The sequence below is a fragment of the Agelaius phoeniceus genome, chromosome 4, assembly GCF_051311805.1.
Source record: "Agelaius phoeniceus isolate bAgePho1 chromosome 4, bAgePho1.hap1, whole genome shotgun sequence".
NCBI classification, from domain to species: Eukaryota; Metazoa; Chordata; class Aves; order Passeriformes; family Icteridae; genus Agelaius; species Agelaius phoeniceus.
This window is the reverse complement of record NC_135268.1, coordinates 72,051,134-72,070,372: the sequence shown is the minus strand read 5'-3', so window position 1 is coordinate 72,070,372 and position 19,239 is coordinate 72,051,134. Positions and strand designations below refer to the sequence as shown.

At 43.3% G+C, this 19,239-nt stretch overlaps 1 protein-coding gene across 2 annotated transcripts in view; it reads left to right on the top strand.

The window, feature by feature from the left end:
• The window catches only part of DDRGK1 (DDRGK domain containing 1), a 47,337-nt gene that overhangs the window by 6,623 nt on the left and 21,475 nt on the right, over positions 1–19,239 (top strand). For both annotated transcript variants that reach the window (XM_054632806.2, XM_077177865.1), the window contains exons 2-4: positions 4,570–4,737; positions 17,205–17,311; positions 18,985–19,086. In XM_054632806.2, coding sequence (XP_054488781.2) covers positions 4,570–4,737; positions 17,205–17,311; positions 18,985–19,086 — 377 coding nt within the window. The remainder of the gene's footprint in view (positions 1–4,569; positions 4,738–17,204; positions 17,312–18,984; positions 19,087–19,239) is intronic.

Here is a 19,239-nt window from a genome sequence, read left to right as displayed (position 1 = left end):
ATTTTGAATCCCTGTGTGAATTTCAGAGGTTTTGCATGGAGGCAGAAGGTGCTGGGTGGTGCCAGCACGTGTGAGGGTGCAGCAGGTGGAGCTGTGTCCCTGTCCCTGCAGCCTCCATTCCTGCCAGCCCAGCTGTCACCTGGTGGAAGGTGCTGTGATAGGCAAGGGGCTGTTGGCTAGAAAAACATCTCTGCTGTCAGCAAAAGCTTGCACAGTTTTGTGAAGGGGCAGGTTTCTACCTGGAGAGTGCAAAAGGAGGTTCTGACCTGGGCTCTGAGTGACTCCATGGTGGTTTTTGCAGTTTCACATGCAGTTCAGGCTCTCTCCCTTCAGGAAGGAGACACAAGCAGGGTCTCAGAGCTGCTGCTGTGCCCTGGCTGCCAAGCCAGCTGAAAGAATCTCTGGCCTGCCCTGATGCTGATGCTGAAAGAATCTCTGGCCTGCCCTGATGCTTCCTGAGCACCCAGGCAGAGCTGCTGTGCCCAGCACAAAAATCTTCTTGGGTTGAGTCAGACCCTGGACACCACAAATACAAACTGAGCCCGTGTCCCTTTCCCAGCCAGCTGTTGAGTGTTTTGTTTGTATTACCTGTTAATTCGAGGGGTTTATCTCATCAATTCAGCCTGGCCTGTCGTTCTGCAAAGCTTGTGGATGGCTTGTCTCACCTCTTTAACGCTGGCCATTAATTTTCACTCAGATGGCTTTGGATCAAGGCTAATGAGTGCTTGTGTGACTAATCTCTGCATGATCTGACTAGCCTGGGGTGCCACTGCTGAGACCTCTGCAGCTCCAGGAACATGAAGAGATGTGCTCAGATAAGTGCAGCAGCCAAAGCCCGCCCTGTGTGCTGCAGGAGGAGGTGAAAAAACAAACCCAGCCGGGCCAGAGCCCAGAGCAAATCATTGTTCAGCTCAGATCTGATGGTCAGTCCAGCCCCAAGCAAAAGGAAAAGTGATTTTTCAGTGTGTCCTCTGTTGTGTGAAGCCTCCCCTCCGTGTGTCACAGCTCAGGGGGAGGGAAGCACAGCTGAACTTTGAGCATTCTGAACAGAAGCTGTGTCTGCAGTCACGTAGGCAGAGCCCTGACCCCTGAGGGAGCAGGTCCAGGTGTGGCACAGCACAGCAAAGGAAATGAGGATTTTCTGCTGCTCCTGTGAATGACAGGGAGAAATGCAGTGAGGAACATTTGTGTTTTCCAAATCCCTGCCCAGCTGAGTGCCTGGCAAACAGAAGCTCGAGAATGCTCCTGTCAGAAAGGTTGGAAAAGCCCTCTGAGGTCATTCAGTCCAACCATTCCCCCAGCACTGCCAAGGCCACCACTGCCCATGTCCCCAAGGGCCACATCCACGTGGCTTCTAAATCCCTCCAGGGATGGGGACTCCAGCACTGCCCTGGGCAGCTGTGCCAGGGCTGGGGAGCCTTTTTGGAGAAGAAATTTTCCCAAATATCCAACCTGAGTGGCCTGAGGCCGTTCCCTCTGCTCCTGTCCCTGTTCCCTGGAGCACAGCCCGACCCCCCCGGCTGTCCCCTCCTGTCAGGAGCTGTGCAGAGCCACAAGGGCCCCCCTGAGCCTCCTTTGCTCCAGGCTCAGCCCCTTTCCCAGCTCCCTCAGCCTCTCCTGGGGCTCCAGACCCTTCCCCAGCTCTGCTCCCTTCCCTGGGCTCTCTCCAGCCCCTCCAGGTCTTTCTTGTTGGGAGGGGCTCAAAAACTGTCCCCAGCCCTGGAGGTGCCCCAGCAGTGCCAGCACAGGGGACAGGCACTGCCCTGGCCCTGCTGCCACAAGCCAGGTGTCACTGACTCATGTTCAACCAGCTGTGTGCTGCTGAAAAAAATCTGCACTCAGGAGAAATATTTTAAAAACTGGAAAGAGGAAAAAAAATCTTCATTAAAATATTTTTTTTTCCTACTAAATGACAACCCATAGTGGCTTGGTGTCTTCTGTTAACGTGCACATTTTGGAGATGTGACAGATATTGTCCACCAGCTGCCCTGGGTGTTTGACTGTGCTGTGCTGGGTCAGGTGTGGTGGGGTTTGGTACATCCTGAGCCCACTCCACACTGGTCACTTTGAGGAATTGCTGAGTCTCCTGTTGAGAGTTCCATGGAGAAAAGCTGAGAGCTTGGTTCATGTGTTTTTCTCTGTGAGGCTTGAGCTCTTTGGTTTGAAATAAATACATGGCTTATAAATAGATTCCTCTTTCATAAAATGCAAAGCAGTCTCTGTTTCACAGGACAGCAGGAACCAAAAGCAGAATGAATGAGTGCTGGAGCTGCACAGCTGAGCTGCTGGGCAGGACCATCTTGGGAATTACTGAAGCTTGCAGGTGAAAGGATGCTGAGGTTTGAATTGCACCATGCCTCAAGAACTTAGGAAGTGAAATACTTCATTTGCACAAAAAAAAGCTTTTTGCAGAGCTTTTTTTGGCATTTATCAGTGTCCAAGAAGTGATCTGCTCTGCTTCTTCAGGAGAGGTTTCCTGTAGCATTCCAGATTGGAGCAGCATTTTGGCATCTCTGCACTCAGTGATTTCTCCCAGCCCTGTTCTGTCTGCACAGGTGGATGGCACCAGGAAGGTGACAGCAGTGTGACAGGGCAGTGGCTCAGTTTCAAATGTCACAATGTGTGGGGACCTGCTGACATCCCTGTGACATCTCTGCTGGCCTCAGGTGGCCCTGCTGAGCTCAGGGCTGCAGCCTGTCCTTACCAGCCCCAAAATCAGCACTTTGAAGGCTGAAATAGCTGAGGTGAACTGCAGGCACACCTTTGGTGCTGCATAGATTCACTCACAACAAATCCCATTTTCTGATGGCAGATATGCTAATAGGAGTTTTTTCAGGAGAGCATTGTTTGGCTCAGGGTGTGCTGGAGACTTAGCACAGAGCTTACACACCATAATCTGTCAGATCACAAAATAAATGTGTCCTGAGCTGCAGTAAGTGAGTTGTTCTGCAGTTTTCCATGAGACCACTTGAATATTTGCTTGAATGAAAGCTTAAAAGTTAATACTTTGCAGGATTGAGCAGGTAACAAAAATATCAGTTAGGCTTATCAACAGAATATGCAAAGCAGGTATCAAGGATGATGGCATTTTACCATTATGTGGTTGGGGTTTTTTTTTTGCATTACTGCCCAAGTTAAAAGCAACAGGAAGCCTCAAAAAAATAAAAAATCTGAGAGTTTTCTATGGAAAACTTCTGAAATGAACCCACTGGTCAGTTCCATCCTCCCAGCTGCTCCTATTAGGATATTCTTCATTTGCCAGATCTTAATTAGTAACTGCAGTGGCCCTTTGTGTCCTTGTTTGTACCTATCTGTGATCTGGGGACTTGAAATCAGCAGGGCAGAATGAAGTGTTTATTTCAGCTGTAATTTGTGATCCTTGTTTGCACTTCAGGGTGTGTTTCGTGTGGAATGCTTTACATATTCCTCTCTGAAACATTCAGCCTCTGAGGTTTCAGTCTCATGAATCTATGTTACACAAGTACAAATTCAAATTAAAAAATCAAAATACTTCAGAAATGTGAAAAACTCCAGTTACTTGGTTTTAAATTTTTAAGAGTTAAATAGTAATAAAATGGTTATAAAAACAGTAATAAAATTAGAGTTATAAAAAAATGTGGACAGTTAGGGTTAGCACAATGAGACAATAAAAACAAAGAGTTACAGACCATCCAGGTACCTCTTTCTGGGCTAAATTAAGCCCAAAAAAGGACCCACATTAACAGAGGATTAACCCTTAAAAGCAACAGCCTGTTGCATATTCATACATCTCATACATGATGCATAAATTCCATTCAAACACAGGATTCCGGCTGGTCAGTGTCAGCTTCTTCCTCTGAATCCTGAGTGAGGCAGGAAGAAGTTCATTTCTGCTGATAATGGAGCAATAAATTCTTTTTCTCTGGAAGATTCAGGTGTCCTGTGGCTGCCATCTCTGTGGGAGTACCTCATTCCTCTCTTTTAAAAAAAGTATCTTACATAGCGTGAAAAACTATGCCAATCACTTGTTTTTAGAATTTTTAAAGTTCAATAGTAATAAAATGGTTATAAAAATAGTAATAAAATTAGAGTAATAAAAATTTGGATAATTAGGATTTGGGACAATACAAGACAATAAGCACAAAGAATTTGTTTCTTCTGATAAGGGAGCAATAAATTCTTTTTCTCTGAAAGATTCAGGTGTCCTGTGGCTGCTATCTCAGTGCAAGTAACTCATTCCTCTCTTTTTAAAAAAGTATCTTACATAGCAGGGTTTCTATTTTAAGATTATATTACAATCTAAAATTATATTTAACATGCTACTTAAGCAAATTAATACTTAAAAAGAAATAATAAATAAATAAAATTAAATTAGTAAATAAAATTAAATTAATAAATAAAATTAAATTAATAAATAATAAATTAAAGCATAACTTTCTAACACAGCACGTATAATACTCATTTTAATATTCACAAAAAGCCGTTTTTCACAAAGAAAGAAAAACGCACTTTTGTGTCCGTGCTGTTTGCTAACTCAGAGGCAGAAGGGAAAGGCATCTTTAACATGAATATTTTCTTTTTTTCTTGCAGCTGATGAGGATCAGCAGCAGCATGTGGCAGCAGCAGCAGCAGCAGCAGCAGGGGCCAGGCCCCGGCCCCAGGAGGAGCGGGCGGAGGGGATGCCCCGGCGCCGCAGGAACATGGGCACCAGGCTGATGGCCCAGAGGAGAGCCCAGCAGGCAGAGCAGGGGCTGGAAGGTAACTCTGCCTTCAGCTTGGCAGTGACAAACGCCCACTTTGAAAAGTTAAAAGGGTTTATTAACAAAAACACAACAAAAGGAAAAATTTTGCAGTGCTGGAAAGTGCCTTCATGGGTACCACACAGTCAGTTCATCTTCAAGATGGATGCTCAGTCTTTAATACCCCTGGGGGCTGCATCAGCCAGCCCTGGCCCCTCCCAAGGTCTGTCAGTCAGCTCTTCTGTGCCATTTATCAGTGGAAGCTGCTTTCTTGTCCCTGGATTGGAGCTCAGGTGTTGCCATGCCTCAGCCCCTCAGCACCCCCAAGCTTTTCCATTCCCAACTGCCCCATGCCAGGGACACCTGTGCAGCTTCTTTGTACCTGTCCTGGACAGCCCAGGCTGTCTGATGGCAACAATACAGGGGGAAAGGGAGCTATGGGGAGAGCAGAGGACACAATCTAAACCACAATAACATAACCATACATCACTAAAACTGTTCTTAATAGTCACACAAAGTCATCCCTTAATTGTGAGAGCCAATCATCTCATTGTCCATCTATAAGAGACTGACACTGCATGAGGGTCTGACCTGCAGCTGAGCTGCTCCTGCAGGGCAGGAGTGGCCCCCCAGGTGCTTGGGGGATGGCAGCCAAAAAGCAGCACCACTCTGGAAATGCAACTGCACAGAGCTGATGCAGGACAGGCATGTGAGACAACTGCTCACTTTGCAAATTTAAAAAGGTTTTTTAAACCTTGACAAAAATACAACCAAAGGACTACATAAGGAGAAATTCGCAGCACTGGGAAGTGCTCTCATGGGTACCACATGGCCAGTTCATCTTCAAGATGGATGCTCAGTCTTTAATACCCCTGGGGGCTGCATCAGCCAGCCCTGGCCCCTCCCAAGGTCTGTCAGTCAGCTCTTCTGTGCCATTTATCAGTGGAAGCTGCTTTCTTGTCCCTGGATTGGAGCTCAGGTGTTGCCATGCCTCACCCCCTCAGCACCCCCAAGCTTTTCCATTCCCAACTGCCCCATGCCAGGGACACCTGTGCAGCTTCTTTGTACCTGTCCTGGACAGCCCAGGCTGGCTGATGGCAACAATACAGGGGGGAAAGGGAGCTGTGGGGAGAGCAGAGGACACAATCTAAACCACAATAACATAACCATACATCACTAAAGCTTTTCTTAATAGTCACACAATAATTGTGAGAGCCAGTCATCTCATTATCCATCTATAACAAGCTCATCTTGCAGGCATTGAAACAAAGCTTCACTGCAGGTGTTGAAGCTAGGCAAGGGGTGCAGCTGGCTCCTGGAGGAAGTTGTTGAGTTTTGCTGATGGGTTATTTGCAGTTTCACCATAATCTTGTCTTTGGGGGGAGGGATAAAATGTAAAAAAATAGAGATAGTATAGAAAGTAATTTTATTTTTGAGGAGTTGTAGTTGTTTTAATTACTAATTAATTGTCCTCAGAACAAGAGGACACAGTCTCGAGCTGCATCAGGGAAGGTATAGGTTGGATTTTAGGAAGAAATTTTTCACCAAAAGAATAATAAAGTACTGGAATGCTCTTCCCAGGGAGGGGGTAGAATCACCATCTCTGGATGTGTTTAAAAAAGCCTGGCCATGGCACTTGGGGCTAGAGTCTGGTTGAGGTGTGAGGGCTCAGGTTGGACTCGATGATCTTAGAGGTCTCTTCCAACCTCATCATTCTGGGATTCTGTAAAGATTAAGAACAAGCCTGCCCTTAATAGGCCACAGCTGTAGCCAATAAAGATGAGTTATAAAAGAGTGAGTTAAGTGGTTAAGAAGAGAACTAAAGTTTGTTAACTGTGTTGTGAAGAACTACCCATGAGAAATCACCAAGAAAGTATAAAAAATTTACCATAAAATAACAACAATTCATCTCTTCCTACTTCATCACTTTTTTTCCATATACCCCTTACATTAAACCTCTGCTTCTTCCTGAGGTGAATCCTGGCTATTTGGGATGCCAGACCCTTCACATCCTTCCCAAAAACTTTTGTATTCCTGCTTAGGCATGCAAGGAATTAGATTAAATTACTTTAATTTAGGTGACCTTGTCACTCTCTACAACTCCCTTGAAAGTTGGCTGCAGTCAGGTGGGGTTGCTCTCTTTCTGTGGTGCCAGACTATTCACATCCCTCCTAAAAACTTTTTAGGAAGTTTCTTTCTTAGCCATGCAGGGAATTAAATTAAATTACCTTAATTTAGGTGACCTTATCACTCTCTACAACTCCCTGAAAGGTGGTTGCAGTCAGGTGGGGTTGGTCTCCTTCTCCAGGCAGCACTGACAGAACCAGAGCACACAGCCTCAAGCTGCACCAAGGGTTGGATATCAGGAAAAAGTTTTTTACAGAAAGGGTGATAAAGTTCTGGAATTTTCTGCCCAGGGAGGTGGTGGAGTCCCCATCCCTGGGTGTGTTTAACAAAGCCTGGATGTGGCACTGGGTGCCAGGGTTTAGTTGAGGTGTTGGGGCTGGGTTGGACTTGATCTTGAAGGGGTCTCTCAACCCAGTGATTTTGTGAATTTTCTGTAGATTTGGGAGAACAGAATCCACACCTTGCATTGAACACCAAGCTGTAGTGCATTACTGGTTCCTTTTAAATTAGTGGGAAGCATTAATTCCCCTATATAATCTCTGTAAAACATGGAGTTCTCTCTCCAAGGAGCCATCCAGGTGGTGCTCAGGATCAGGAGGAGATCACCACAGCCTGCAGCATTTTGCCAGCAGGTTGTTGACAATGTGCTGTGCAAATCCTGAGCTGCATTTACAGTTCACAGCTACATTTCTGTGGGGTAGACAAAAATATGGTGATAAATAAGATCTTTCTACATCCTGTAAGTACAATTCCCTTTTCTGGTGAAGGTTGACACGTGATTCTCTTTATTGCTGGAGAGATGAGATCACCATGATTCACCCCCTGGATTCTTTCTACTTTCAGATCGTGGGTGAGGTGTTCAGGCTTTCTGCCCAAGTTCTGGAGTTTGCAGTGGAGGCCAGGGTGTGTTTGTGGTGTGCAGGAGGTGAAAGCACTGAGCACACACCTCTGTCATGCCTTCATTAGGGACTGTTTGGACTTGGTTCAGCTTCTCTTGCCCTGCAGTTTGGAGGAAGCCTCACGTTGGCAGCTGAATGTCCTTTTCCAGCTAATTATGTTCAGCAGTTTCACAGATGGAGATTGGACAGGTGTGAACTTTTCAACTTTGGTTATTTCTTCTCGTGTGATAACATCCTGGAAAGAAAATGGAATCTAAAAATACTCAGTTTTCAGCTCCAGACATCAAAAGTTTGAATGCTGAGGGCCGACAGTGAAGCTGTCAAAGCAAATGGCTCATCTTATCTTATCTTACTTTGTCACTTTAGCAATAGAAGAATCTGTGTCATTGGGCTTTATAAATAATTCTTTTGCAGCTTTCTGTACATCAGATGCAAGTGCTGCTGCTTTTGCATGAAGTTCCCTTTGAAATGACATGCCTTCTTTTATTTGTTTTCCCTAATTTCTTACCCAAATGAAACCAGCTCCTTGCTTTTTGCTTCTCTGGGTGGTTTTATTCATATTTTTGGATGGTTTTTCCAAGTGGCTGAGCACAGGTGCACAGCAGGAGCAGCAAAGCCTTTGGAGAGTGAGCAGAGATTTGGGCAGAGGAGCTGTGGAGAGAGGCAGCTGTCCCTGACTCCCCAGCACTGAGGTGACCAGTGGCCATTAATAATTGGGATTTGCCACCCTCTGTGCTGCAAATCCTTCAGCCTGGCCCTGAGCTGCCTGGCTTAGGTAAGGCATTAGGATACCTGTCTTTTGTAAGGGTTTTCCCCTTAAAAAAGGATGTGTTGAATGTTTTAAAGCTTTCTCTGTGGACATGTGGCACAAGCCTGGAATCACTCTGGGATTTATCCCTTTTTTTTTTTTTTTTTCATTTTCTCTGTGTCACTGCAGTATAGAGCAGTTTTCCCTAATTGCTGCTTGCATTTGAACCAGCTGGAATAGCAAGTTCTCTCCAGAGCAGGGTTTTGTGCTAAAGAATTCATTCACTTCTTGGAGAGAGAACCCAGTGCATCACCAGGGCTTAAGAGCAAAATTATTTGGCAACTTAGACAGAAACACCAAACCCAAGCCAGTCTGGTTTCTCCACTCTCCCCTTTGAAAACTTCTGAACATCTGCAACCAAAGCAGATTTTTTTTTTTGTTTGTTTGAATTTGATGCAATGTTTTACTGGTAAATTTCTGTTCCGTTTGTGGAATTTCCACTCTGGGCCTGTGCTGAACTTCGGGCAAAGCTGCCTGATCCTTCTGTGTGTCACTCTGATTTCTGCCAAGAAGTGATTTCTTCACCAAGCCATTGCTGCAAGGATCTGAGCCCTGAGCTCAGGGAGGCTGTGGGGATGTCCTGACCATCCCAGTGTCCTTGTGGCAGTCACACAGTGCAGTCAGGTAGGAATCTGTTGCCACCTCAGAATTTTCCGCCTGTTGGGAGCCAGTTCTGCTGACTCTAGGAAATGTCCCCAAAGCTGCACTTGCAGACTTTGGAGTTGTGGTTAGCACGAGGGTTTTGTGTTTTCCATCTAACAATCAGATTTCAATTCCAGAATGAGAAAGAAGCTTTGAGGGTAAAGTTGTAGCCCACGATTTCTGCTGTCTGTGCTGAGCTGCTGGGTTTGTGCCAGGACTCAAATCTCTCACAGAGCAACAGGGGAGGAAAAACACCCCCAAACCCTGGGCACTAAGATCAAAACCTTGAAAACTTCATTGTCCTTTCTGTAGCTTCAATTTTACTTGTAAGTCTGGATAAGGAATCATTTAATACAGGAATAAGGAATTTAATTTAATAATTTAATAAGGAATCATTTAATACAGAGATAGTAATGATTGTTTTCAATATTCAAATCTACACCCACTGCATTTTGGAGCAGAAAGTGACCCATCCCTCTGATGTTTCCATCAAAAACATCATTTCCTCTCAAGTGACAAGAAACTCATGAGGATGAAATAATGACAGGTACAGTTGGGTTCTCTTGATCCAGCTGTTCTAAACATAGTGAGGGTGAGGCTTTTCTGTCACTTGGTTTTGTCTCAGGTTGTAATTCCTCAGTTTGCTGGGGTAGCTAACTAAATCAGTCATGGATTGTCACAGACAGACAGTGGTACAGCCGCAAATATTTTGGCTTTCCTCCCAGAGGGAAAAGGCAGCAGGTGCTGGGCTCCTGATTGCCAGGGTCCCTGTGGGCTGTGGCATGGGACAGCCCCAGCCAGGTGCCCCCCCTGCCCCAGTTCACCTGTCAGGAGAGCATCAGCACCTGCAGACACCCTCTGATGGTCAGAGATTGCTGGGAGATGGTTCCCCTTGGTGACAAAGTGATTCTCAAAATGGCTGGGACCCCTGAGCTAGGGACTTTCAAGCTGGCTTTAGAAAAATGGTTTTGATTGCCTCAAATTGCCCAATTTCATCCCAGCCACAGCACTCCTGCCTTTTCTGCTGCCCTCTGCAATCTGGGAGTCTTGTTAAAAACTAAAACCTCTGTGCTCTGCACATTGGAGCAGGGTGCCTGCTCCTCTCCCTGTGCAAAAGGAGGCTGAAGGAGAGTTGTGAATTTATGTGGTTAGGTGGAGAGCCCAGCCAGCAGACTTAATTAACTCTGTGTGTCTTAATTTAAATTGAACCCAGACAGAGGTGGCTTTGTGGGCTGGCTGCAGCCAAGATGAAAATGCTGCAAGGCAGAAATGGCTGAGGATTTCAGGCATTAATCATTTAGGGCAAGAAAGGCCAAGCTAAGCAGTGGGAGAAGGGGATAAATTGGTGTTGGAGTTGCAGTGAGGGATGTTTGGGCCATATGGTAGTGTGAAAAATACCATCACCCATTTCCAATTTGAAATTCCTTTTATTTGCCATGCAAGGAGGGTGTGCTTGGCTCTTGGTTTTGCCTGACTGATGCTCTGAGTGCATCCACTTGGATTCTGCTCACCTCTGGGTGGACATAAGGGTGTTGTGTTGTGAGCTTTTACTGGTACAGAAAAAACACTTGCCCAGCTCTCAAGTTGAGCTTGACCCTCCAAACCTGCTCCTTGTCCTTGAACATTGCAAAGAGGTGAGGAAGGTGCTTCCCTTGAGACTGCATTTTGGAGCAGAGAGTGACCCACCCATCTGCTATTTCCATCAAAACCATCATTTCCTCTCAAGTGGCAGGAAACTCGTGAGGATGAAATAATGACAGGTACAGTTGGGTTCTCTTGATCCAGCTGTGCTAAAAATAGTGAGGATTTTCTGTCACTTGGGGAGAGAGGTGTGTCAGGCCAAAACTTTGCTGCTGTTGATGTGAGGGGAAAGAGAAATTGGTGATTTTAACTGCCCTAAATCATGGTGTGATTTATAACTGCCCTAAATCTTGGTGTGATTTATAACTGCCCTAAATCATGGGGTGGTGAGCAAGAACCAGACTGGTGTAAGAAATGCCAGCACTTTCCAAAATGCCACAGAGCAGGGACCTCTGGGTCTGCTGGGGGTGTGGGTGAAAAAGAAAGGAAAAGGGAAGGGTGTGCTAGAAGGGCCTCAGCAGCCCACTCCATTTCCAGGGTTTGAATTTGAAGGACACTCACCTTCACATCTTCAAAATGACCTCTCTGATTTGCTGAAAAAATGTGTTGCCAAAAAATGGGGCTTGGTGTGGATTTTTGTTTGGTTTGGTATTTTAACAAACAGAAAGTAAGGACACCCTCAAAGAAATAATCTGATTTTGTCAGGTTGCTTTTATTATTTAATATTTTTTTAATATTTATTATTTAATATTTTATTATTTCATAATAGCAATAATAGTAGAGAGCCCAGTCTATGGGCTCTCTACTTCTGGCAGCAACATAAAACTCCCAAAAGTTAAATATCCCAACATCTGCATGATTTTTCTCTGAGCTTTTAGCATTGTGCAGCTGAGCACAAGTGTTGGAATCTCCAGCACAGTGAACATTTGGTTAAATTATTTTACTTCCACAGCATCAGTAATGATAAATCCAACAGCTTTTGACACTTTGAGTGCCAGAGTTTGTGAAATAAAACATGAGAAAGAAAAGTTTGTGAGTGCAACATAAATGAAATTATAAGTTCCTCTCTTCTTTTGCATGGCAAGCTTTGGAGATCAGAATCTCACATTTTTCTTTGCAAGTATTAATCATTACTGGGAAAGAAAGCAAAAAACAAGGTTTTAAAAGTTTTTTAAATGATAATAATTGGGCATTTTAAAATGCTCTTTATTGCTTTGTGTGGCATCTGAGCTCAGCATTCAAATCCTGCAGCTAAAAAATCCTGTATGAGTGTTTTCTGCTGAAAAATAATATAAAAATAATACTTCATCCCTATTGAGTGATGGATATTGTGCATAAGTTCAAGAAGAAAGTGTTTGTGCTGAAATCTCTTAAAATAAGCACTTTTTCTGAGCCCTGAAAGCTCTGGAAAATGTGTAAATTTAGAAGCAGTGATGTGGTCCCACGCTGTTCTTGTGAAAGGGAGCTGTGTTCATTGGTTACTTGAAATTATTTTAATGCTTAATCAGTGGGAAAACCTTTCTAGTACAGCTAAACTTTGACTAATGCCCCAAGTAGTGAACCAAAATTCAGTTTTGCCTTGCTGCTGCTGGTGCAGTGGGGTTGGTGTTGTCAGAGTGCCCCCAGTGCGTGTCTGGTCCTGCTCAGGCACAGCCAGCCTGGCCAGGGGGGCTCTGTGGTTTCTCACTTCTGCCAAATGCTTTCAGCTGAGAATGAACTTCACATTCTGCTCTAAACTCTGCTCTTTGTGTCTGCTGCACTTCTCTGCCCTGAGTGTCGCCTGCTTTTGTGGCTTCTGGGTAATAAACCGGTTTCTCATTCAGTTTCTAAGTTAAAAATTAAAAAACACAAAAATTAAAGGTAGTTATTAGACTATAATTAATCCCACCACAGGATTGTGTTACTGAGAAATGGCCACACCTTTCCAGTGGCTGGTGTCACACATCTGTTGGGTATTAATTACCTGCTGTTAATAACATTTTCTGCTTCTGCCTGGCATCTTTCCCCCTCTCCTTTCCCTTACTCCCTTTGTTAGGTGCTGCACAAATAGTAAATAATGCAGCTGTGCCCAAAGGACTTTCTGGGAGTAGCCACCTGTGCAGCTCTCATTCTTTTTCATGGATGGGAACCCATTTGCTTCACCCAGAATTTAAAAGGAAGCAAGACAAGCTAGACCAGGTTGGGCTTGGAGAGACCTGGTCCTAGTGGAAGGTGAGAGTGGCACTGGGGTTTTGGAACAAGATCTTTAAGGTCCTTTACAATCCAAACCATTCTGTGATTCTGGAGTAATTAAAATACACAATGCTGATTGTTTATTTTGGAAGTTTTTGTCTGTTCTGTACACAGTACAGGATTCTGCTGAATTTCTGTCCTGATAGAGAACATCAGCACTCCAGCACATTTTCTAAAGGTACTGGGAAGCATTTTTAAAAAGAAATCTGTACATTTCCAGCAATCCAGGCACCTGTGTGGCTGATAACTTCCCTGGTGTGCTGCCTCTCAGTAGATTCAAAATAAAAATGAAAAGCAAAAGTTCCCTGAATCCAGCTCTCAGCTGGGCAGCAGAGAGCCCCACATTTGTGTAAAGCAGAGTTTGTCACACTGGCTCTGCTCTCTGCCTCTGGATGGGAACTCCTGGGACTGCTGAAATCACAGAAAGGTTGGGTTGGATTCATGTTAAAGCTCATCCAGTGCCACCCCTGCCATGTTCAGGGTCACCTTCCATGATCCCAGGTGGCTCCAAACCCTCTCCAGCCTGGCCTTGGACACTTCCAGGGATCCAGGGGCAGCCACAGCTTCTCTGGGAAATCCATTCCAGGGCCTGCCCACCCTCACAGGGGGAAAATTCATTCCCAATATTCCATTTAAACCTGCTTTCTTTCAGTTCTAGTCCTGTCAGGGTGTGGGGTTTCCCACAGGCTGCCCAAGCCCAGCACCTGGGGGATGCTGAACTGCTTTTCATGATCTGCCCCTCCTGCATCCCTCCCAAGCTCAGGGACAGATGGAGGCCAAGTTCCTGTGGACTCACTCCCCACAGAGCCTGGCAGTGCTGTCACAGCCACAAGTGTGTGAAAAGTGATTATTGAAAGCTGCTGAAACAATCCCTGCTTGATTCAAATGAAATCAAGAATTGCTGGCTGCGTGCAGCACCCTCCCTGCTTTTGGTGGAGCTGTGACCACAAATGCATTCAGCTTTGGCTGTGTGTTTGTGTTGCTGTCAGCACCTTTAGGTTCATTCAGTAAATTTTAATTGCAGCCAGGTTTAGTGCCCTGGTGACCTTTGCAGCTGTGTCTGTATCCCCATCTCTGGTTTTGATGGCTGGAACTCCACCCTGGAGGAAGCTTGGAGGAAGTGATGCCTAAAGGGTCACATCAGATGCTTCAAACAGGAGGAAAGGAATGATCCTGAGCAACAAAAGTGTGTTTGATCCAGGACTGGGGAAAAAAAGGCTTTAAAAGAAGGTTTCTGGCTCAGGTTATCTTAATATAGATAAAATCTGAGCAGCCCTCAGGTGGAACAGTGTCATAGATGCTGTTTTGTATTTGTGATGTTTGCAAGAAATAGTTTTCTAAACAATAATACCAGAGCTGAGCTGGTAATTTTGGAGTAATAACTGCTAGTGCTGGGTGTGCTCACCCACTGTGCCTGGAACTCCCCTTGGTGCTGTATTTAAAATAGAAATAAAGTTATTTCAAGCATCATTAAAGTTATAGAAGCAGCTGTGTCAGGTCTGAGTATCCCTGGTGCAGGAAGGGGAACCCTTTTGGTTATCTCAGACTCCAGTAATTCTCTGAAGCCCAGCTCAGCAACCAGGCTCATATTAATTCCATCTCCTGAAAACTGCTGTTATTTGAGAGCCACCTACACAGCTCTCAGACACATTTATTTCTCATTATATCTTGGTAGTTTAACCATAGTCCCATTAACCATAGACCAGTGTCATAGATGCTGTTTTATATTTGTGATGTTTGCAAGAAATAGTTTTCTAAACAATAATACCAGAGCTGAGCTTTAATTTTGGAGTAATAACTGCTAGTGCTGGGTGTGCTCACCCACTGTGTTTGGAACTCCCCTTGGTGCTGTATTTAAAATAGAAATAAAGTTATTTCAAGCATCATTAAAGTTATAGAAGCAGCTGTGTCAGGTCTGAGTATCCTTGGTGAAGGAAGGGGGAACCCTTTTGGTTATCTCAGACTCCAGTAATTCTCTGAAGCCCAGATCAGCAACCAGGCTCATATTAATTCCATCTCCTGAAAACTGCTGTTATTTGAGAGCCACCTACACAGCTCTCAGACACATTTATTTCTCATGATGTCTTGGTAGTTTAACCATAGTCCCATTAACCATAGACCAGTGTCATAGATGCTGTTTTATACTTGTGATGTTTGCAAGAAATAATTTTCTAAACAATAATACCAGAGCTGAGCTGTTAATTTTGGAGTAATAAACTGCTAGTGCTGGGTGTGCTCACCCACTGTGCTTGGAACTCCCCTTGATGCTGTATTTAAAATAGAAATAAAGTTATTTTAAGCTTCATTAAAATTATAGAAGCAGCTGTGTCAGGTCTGAGTATCCCTGGTGCAGGAAGGGATATTTAAGAAGGGATATTTAAGAGATTTCAGCACAAACACTTTCTTCTTGAACTTATGCACAATATCCATCACTCAATAGGGATGAAGCATTATTTTTATATTATTTTTCCAAAAAAGCAGCAGGAAACACTCCTACAAGATTTTTTTAGCTGCAGGATTTGAATGCTGAGCTCAGATGCCACACAAAGCAGTAAAGAGCATTTAAAAATACCCAATTAATATCATTTAAAAAACTTTTAAAACCTTGTTTTTTGCTTTCTTTCCCAATAGTGGTTAATACTTGCAAAGAAAAATGTGAGATTCTGATCTCCAAAGCTTGCCATGCAAAAGAAGAGAGGAACTTAAAATTTCATTTATGTTGCACTCACAAACTTTTCTTTCTCGTGTTTTATTTCACAAACTCGAGCACTCATGATGTCTTGGTAGTTTAACCATAGTCCCATTCTGTGTCTTGGAATTAGTAAAACAAGAATATTTCCAACCTAATTCTTCATAAAGAAGAAGTGGGAGTGTCATTCATCCATGTGCTCCTTTCACAGCAGCTTTTTGGGTTCCCAAAAAAGGGGACCAGGTGCTCTGGAGAGAGCTCCCTCCAGAAAACATCCTGGCACAAATCTCCTCCAGGCTGGATCTGAAGTGTCAGCATCAGCAGAGCAGCACTGGGCATGCTCAAAGCACCAATTATTTTACCCAAAAAGTCAAATATATGTGAGAGTTTTCATTTTGAGCCTGCCATGACTGGGAATTTGTTGGTGCAGTGAGCTGAGGATTTCTCTGGGAGTGCTGAGCTCAGTCCCCAGCCCTGATTTAGCCCTGCAAATAAAGTGGCCAAATGTTCCTGAGCTTTTAGCAGGGAGGAAATGGCTGCATTTAAAAGCTCTTCTTCCTCAGCCCTTGAGAGAGCAGAAATCCTCATTTGCACACCCTTTGAGCATAAAAGCCTTTCATATTTCACTCTTGCAGAATCACCTCTGTAAACAACCATTTGTCATACAACAGGCAAATATTTACATGGCATTTTCTTGCAGGCAGACCCGAGATTTGCATTTCAAGGATTTTTTTTTTCTCCTCACCCCTGAAAGGTTTTATCTGTCAGAACCAGTGGATGAGTGGGGTGCCTCTGAATCCCACTCTTTGTGCTGTGCAAAGCCTGGGGGTAACTGGGAAGAAAGTCTCTGCAGGCCAGTGTTGGGCAGATAAATAATGACAACCATTAGCACAATTTCTGTATCAGAGGAAAATCTCTCTTTTTAATTATGGAAAGCAAGAAATATTAATGAAAAGCCTCCCTTCACAGGATCAAGGAAATTTTTGTACAATTTCTGTATCAGAGGAAAATCTCTCTTTTTAATTGTGGAAAGCAAGAAATATTAATGAAAAGCCTCCCTTCACAGGATCAAGGAAATTTTTGTACAATTTCTGTATCAGAGCAAAATCTCTCTTTTTAATTGTGGAAAGCAAGAAATATTTATGAAAAGCCTCCCTTCACAGGATCAAGGAAATTTTTGTACAATTTCTGTATCAGAGGAAAATCTCTCTTTTTAATTGTGGAAAGCAAGAAATATTTATGAAAAGCCTCCCTTCAGAGGATCAAGGAAATTTTTACTTCTGCCTTCACTTGAGTGTGTGTTTGCCTTGTTACTTCTGCTCTGTGGCTTTGGCAGTCTCTTGTGATTTTTTTTCCCCTTTTTTCCATCTCAAAGGTCTTGTCTGAAGTGTGTGTGTGTGTGTGTGTCTCTCCTTTTCATCTGCTGCTGCTTTCCTGAGCAGCACTGAAGTTTCTCCGGGAGGCTTTTGACAGATGATTTCAAATTTGTCATTTGTGCAATGTTGCAGAGGAAGAGGATGCCGAGGAGGTGCCAGAATTTCAGGTGTCTGGGAAAATTGGAGCAAAGAAGCAGAGGAAATTGGAAGAGAAACAAGCCAGGAGAGCACAGAGAGAGGTGAGGATTTCCTGCCACGTCTCGAGCAGAGCCTGAGCAGCTCAGCTGGGAATGACACAGAAAGCCAAAAGCAGTGGCATCACTCAAGGGTGGTTTTATCTGAAAAATGTCAATTCAGCTTTTGCTGACCCAAGAAGGCTGTGGAAAACTTTGTCTCATTTTCTTTCCATTCAGACTCGTGGGGAGTAGAGGAGTTAAACTCTTGAATGCTCTTTTTTGGATGTTTCCACTGCTTTCCAGCTTAATGCCAGCACTGTCTCCCCTTAAAAATGCATTTCAGTCCCCATGGAGCTGGTGAAACACCCTGGGCAGTTGTGAGGAGTGCTTCAGGTGCTCTCAGAGGGCAGAAATGTGGTTTGGTTTGATCTGTGTTTAGCTGTATTTATTGTTTTTACAGACTAGGGGAGATAAAAAGCTTTTTGGTGTTAATAATTCCAGGGAAGCAAGAGGCATTTCAGCCTTCTGAAGGCAGCAGCTTGTGCATTTTCCTTGGAATTGTTCTATCTTTTTATATATATTTTTTTTCAAACTCTGTATTGTTCTGTATGAACATTTTTAAAGCTTGTGAAATCCCAAGTTGGGGATTTTAGTGTCACCTGAGGTTTAAATCCAATGTAGTAGATGGAGCAGTTGGTAATAAACTTAATTATTGGTTATATATATATACTTCCATTATGAACCTTTTCTCACTCAGTGCTTTCATCATTTTGTTACTTTCCATACTCATTAAATTTAATTTTCCCCTTTTTTTTGGTGGAAAATGTGAGCAAAGTTGAATGAAGTTGGATAAGCATCAGTTGGTGAAGCAAGGAATCTTCTGTTTCATTTTAAAACATGCTGATTTTTATTTTCCTATGTAGACAGATAAATTCCTTGGATGGGGCTTTTTCTCTGAAACACTCAAAGCCAAATCCTCCACTGGAATATTTTCTGCTTGTCCTCTTAAACATATTTTCAAATTTAAGTATCTTCAAAAGCCTGAAAAAAAAATCTTCTAAAAAGCTTAATGCACCAAGACAAGACCCTTTTTATTATTGCCTCATTTTGCAACAATCTCTTTGTCTTAACAACAAAAATAAAATTATTTTAAGAGACCATTGCAGCTTTTTATATAAGAGATTTTGCCCAGGTTAATGATACATTTGAGTGCACTTTTTTTTACATTGTGTGTTCCAAATCCTTTTTTTTTTTTTCCTTCTTTAAGGTCCTTTCTAACTAAACTTCGAGTGAGGAGAACTGGAATTCCATGACACAGCATTGTTTAACATGACTGTTGTAATTAGCTCATAAGCACACTCAGAAGTAAATGAGATAAGTGAGGAGGGTAATTTCTAAATTTACCAGAAAGTTGAATGTGCTGGAGGGGAGGGGAAGTGAAATGATAGTGGCTTAAAAAAATATTATTATTATTATTATTATTATTATTATTATTATTATTATTATTATTATTATTATTATTATTATTATTATTATTATTATTATTATTATTATTAATTATGATAATAATGATATTAATAATAATGGTGGTAGTTGTTGTTGTTGATGTTGATGATGTTTCTTTCTGAGCAGGCATCTAAAAGGTGGGAAGAAACCTCCTCATGGTATCATCATATGAAATTTTAAAATGTAGATTCAAAAAGAGTAAGGTTTGGCTTGCATCATGTTTATTTCAGGCTGAAGAAGCAGAGAGAGAAGAAAGGAGAAAACTCGAGTCAAAAAGAGAGGAGGAGAGGAGGAAAGAAGAGGAGAGGATTCGTCAGGAGGAGGAGCGACAGGTGGGAATAATTGTGTTTATTTTTGGAATAATTGTATTTATTTCTGGAATAATTGTGTTTATTTCTGGAAATCCTAAGCCAGCTTTGCTTTTGGGGTTGTTTCTGGGGGAGTTCTGTGCCCAGGGAGCTGCAGGGACCGCAGGGTCTGTCCTG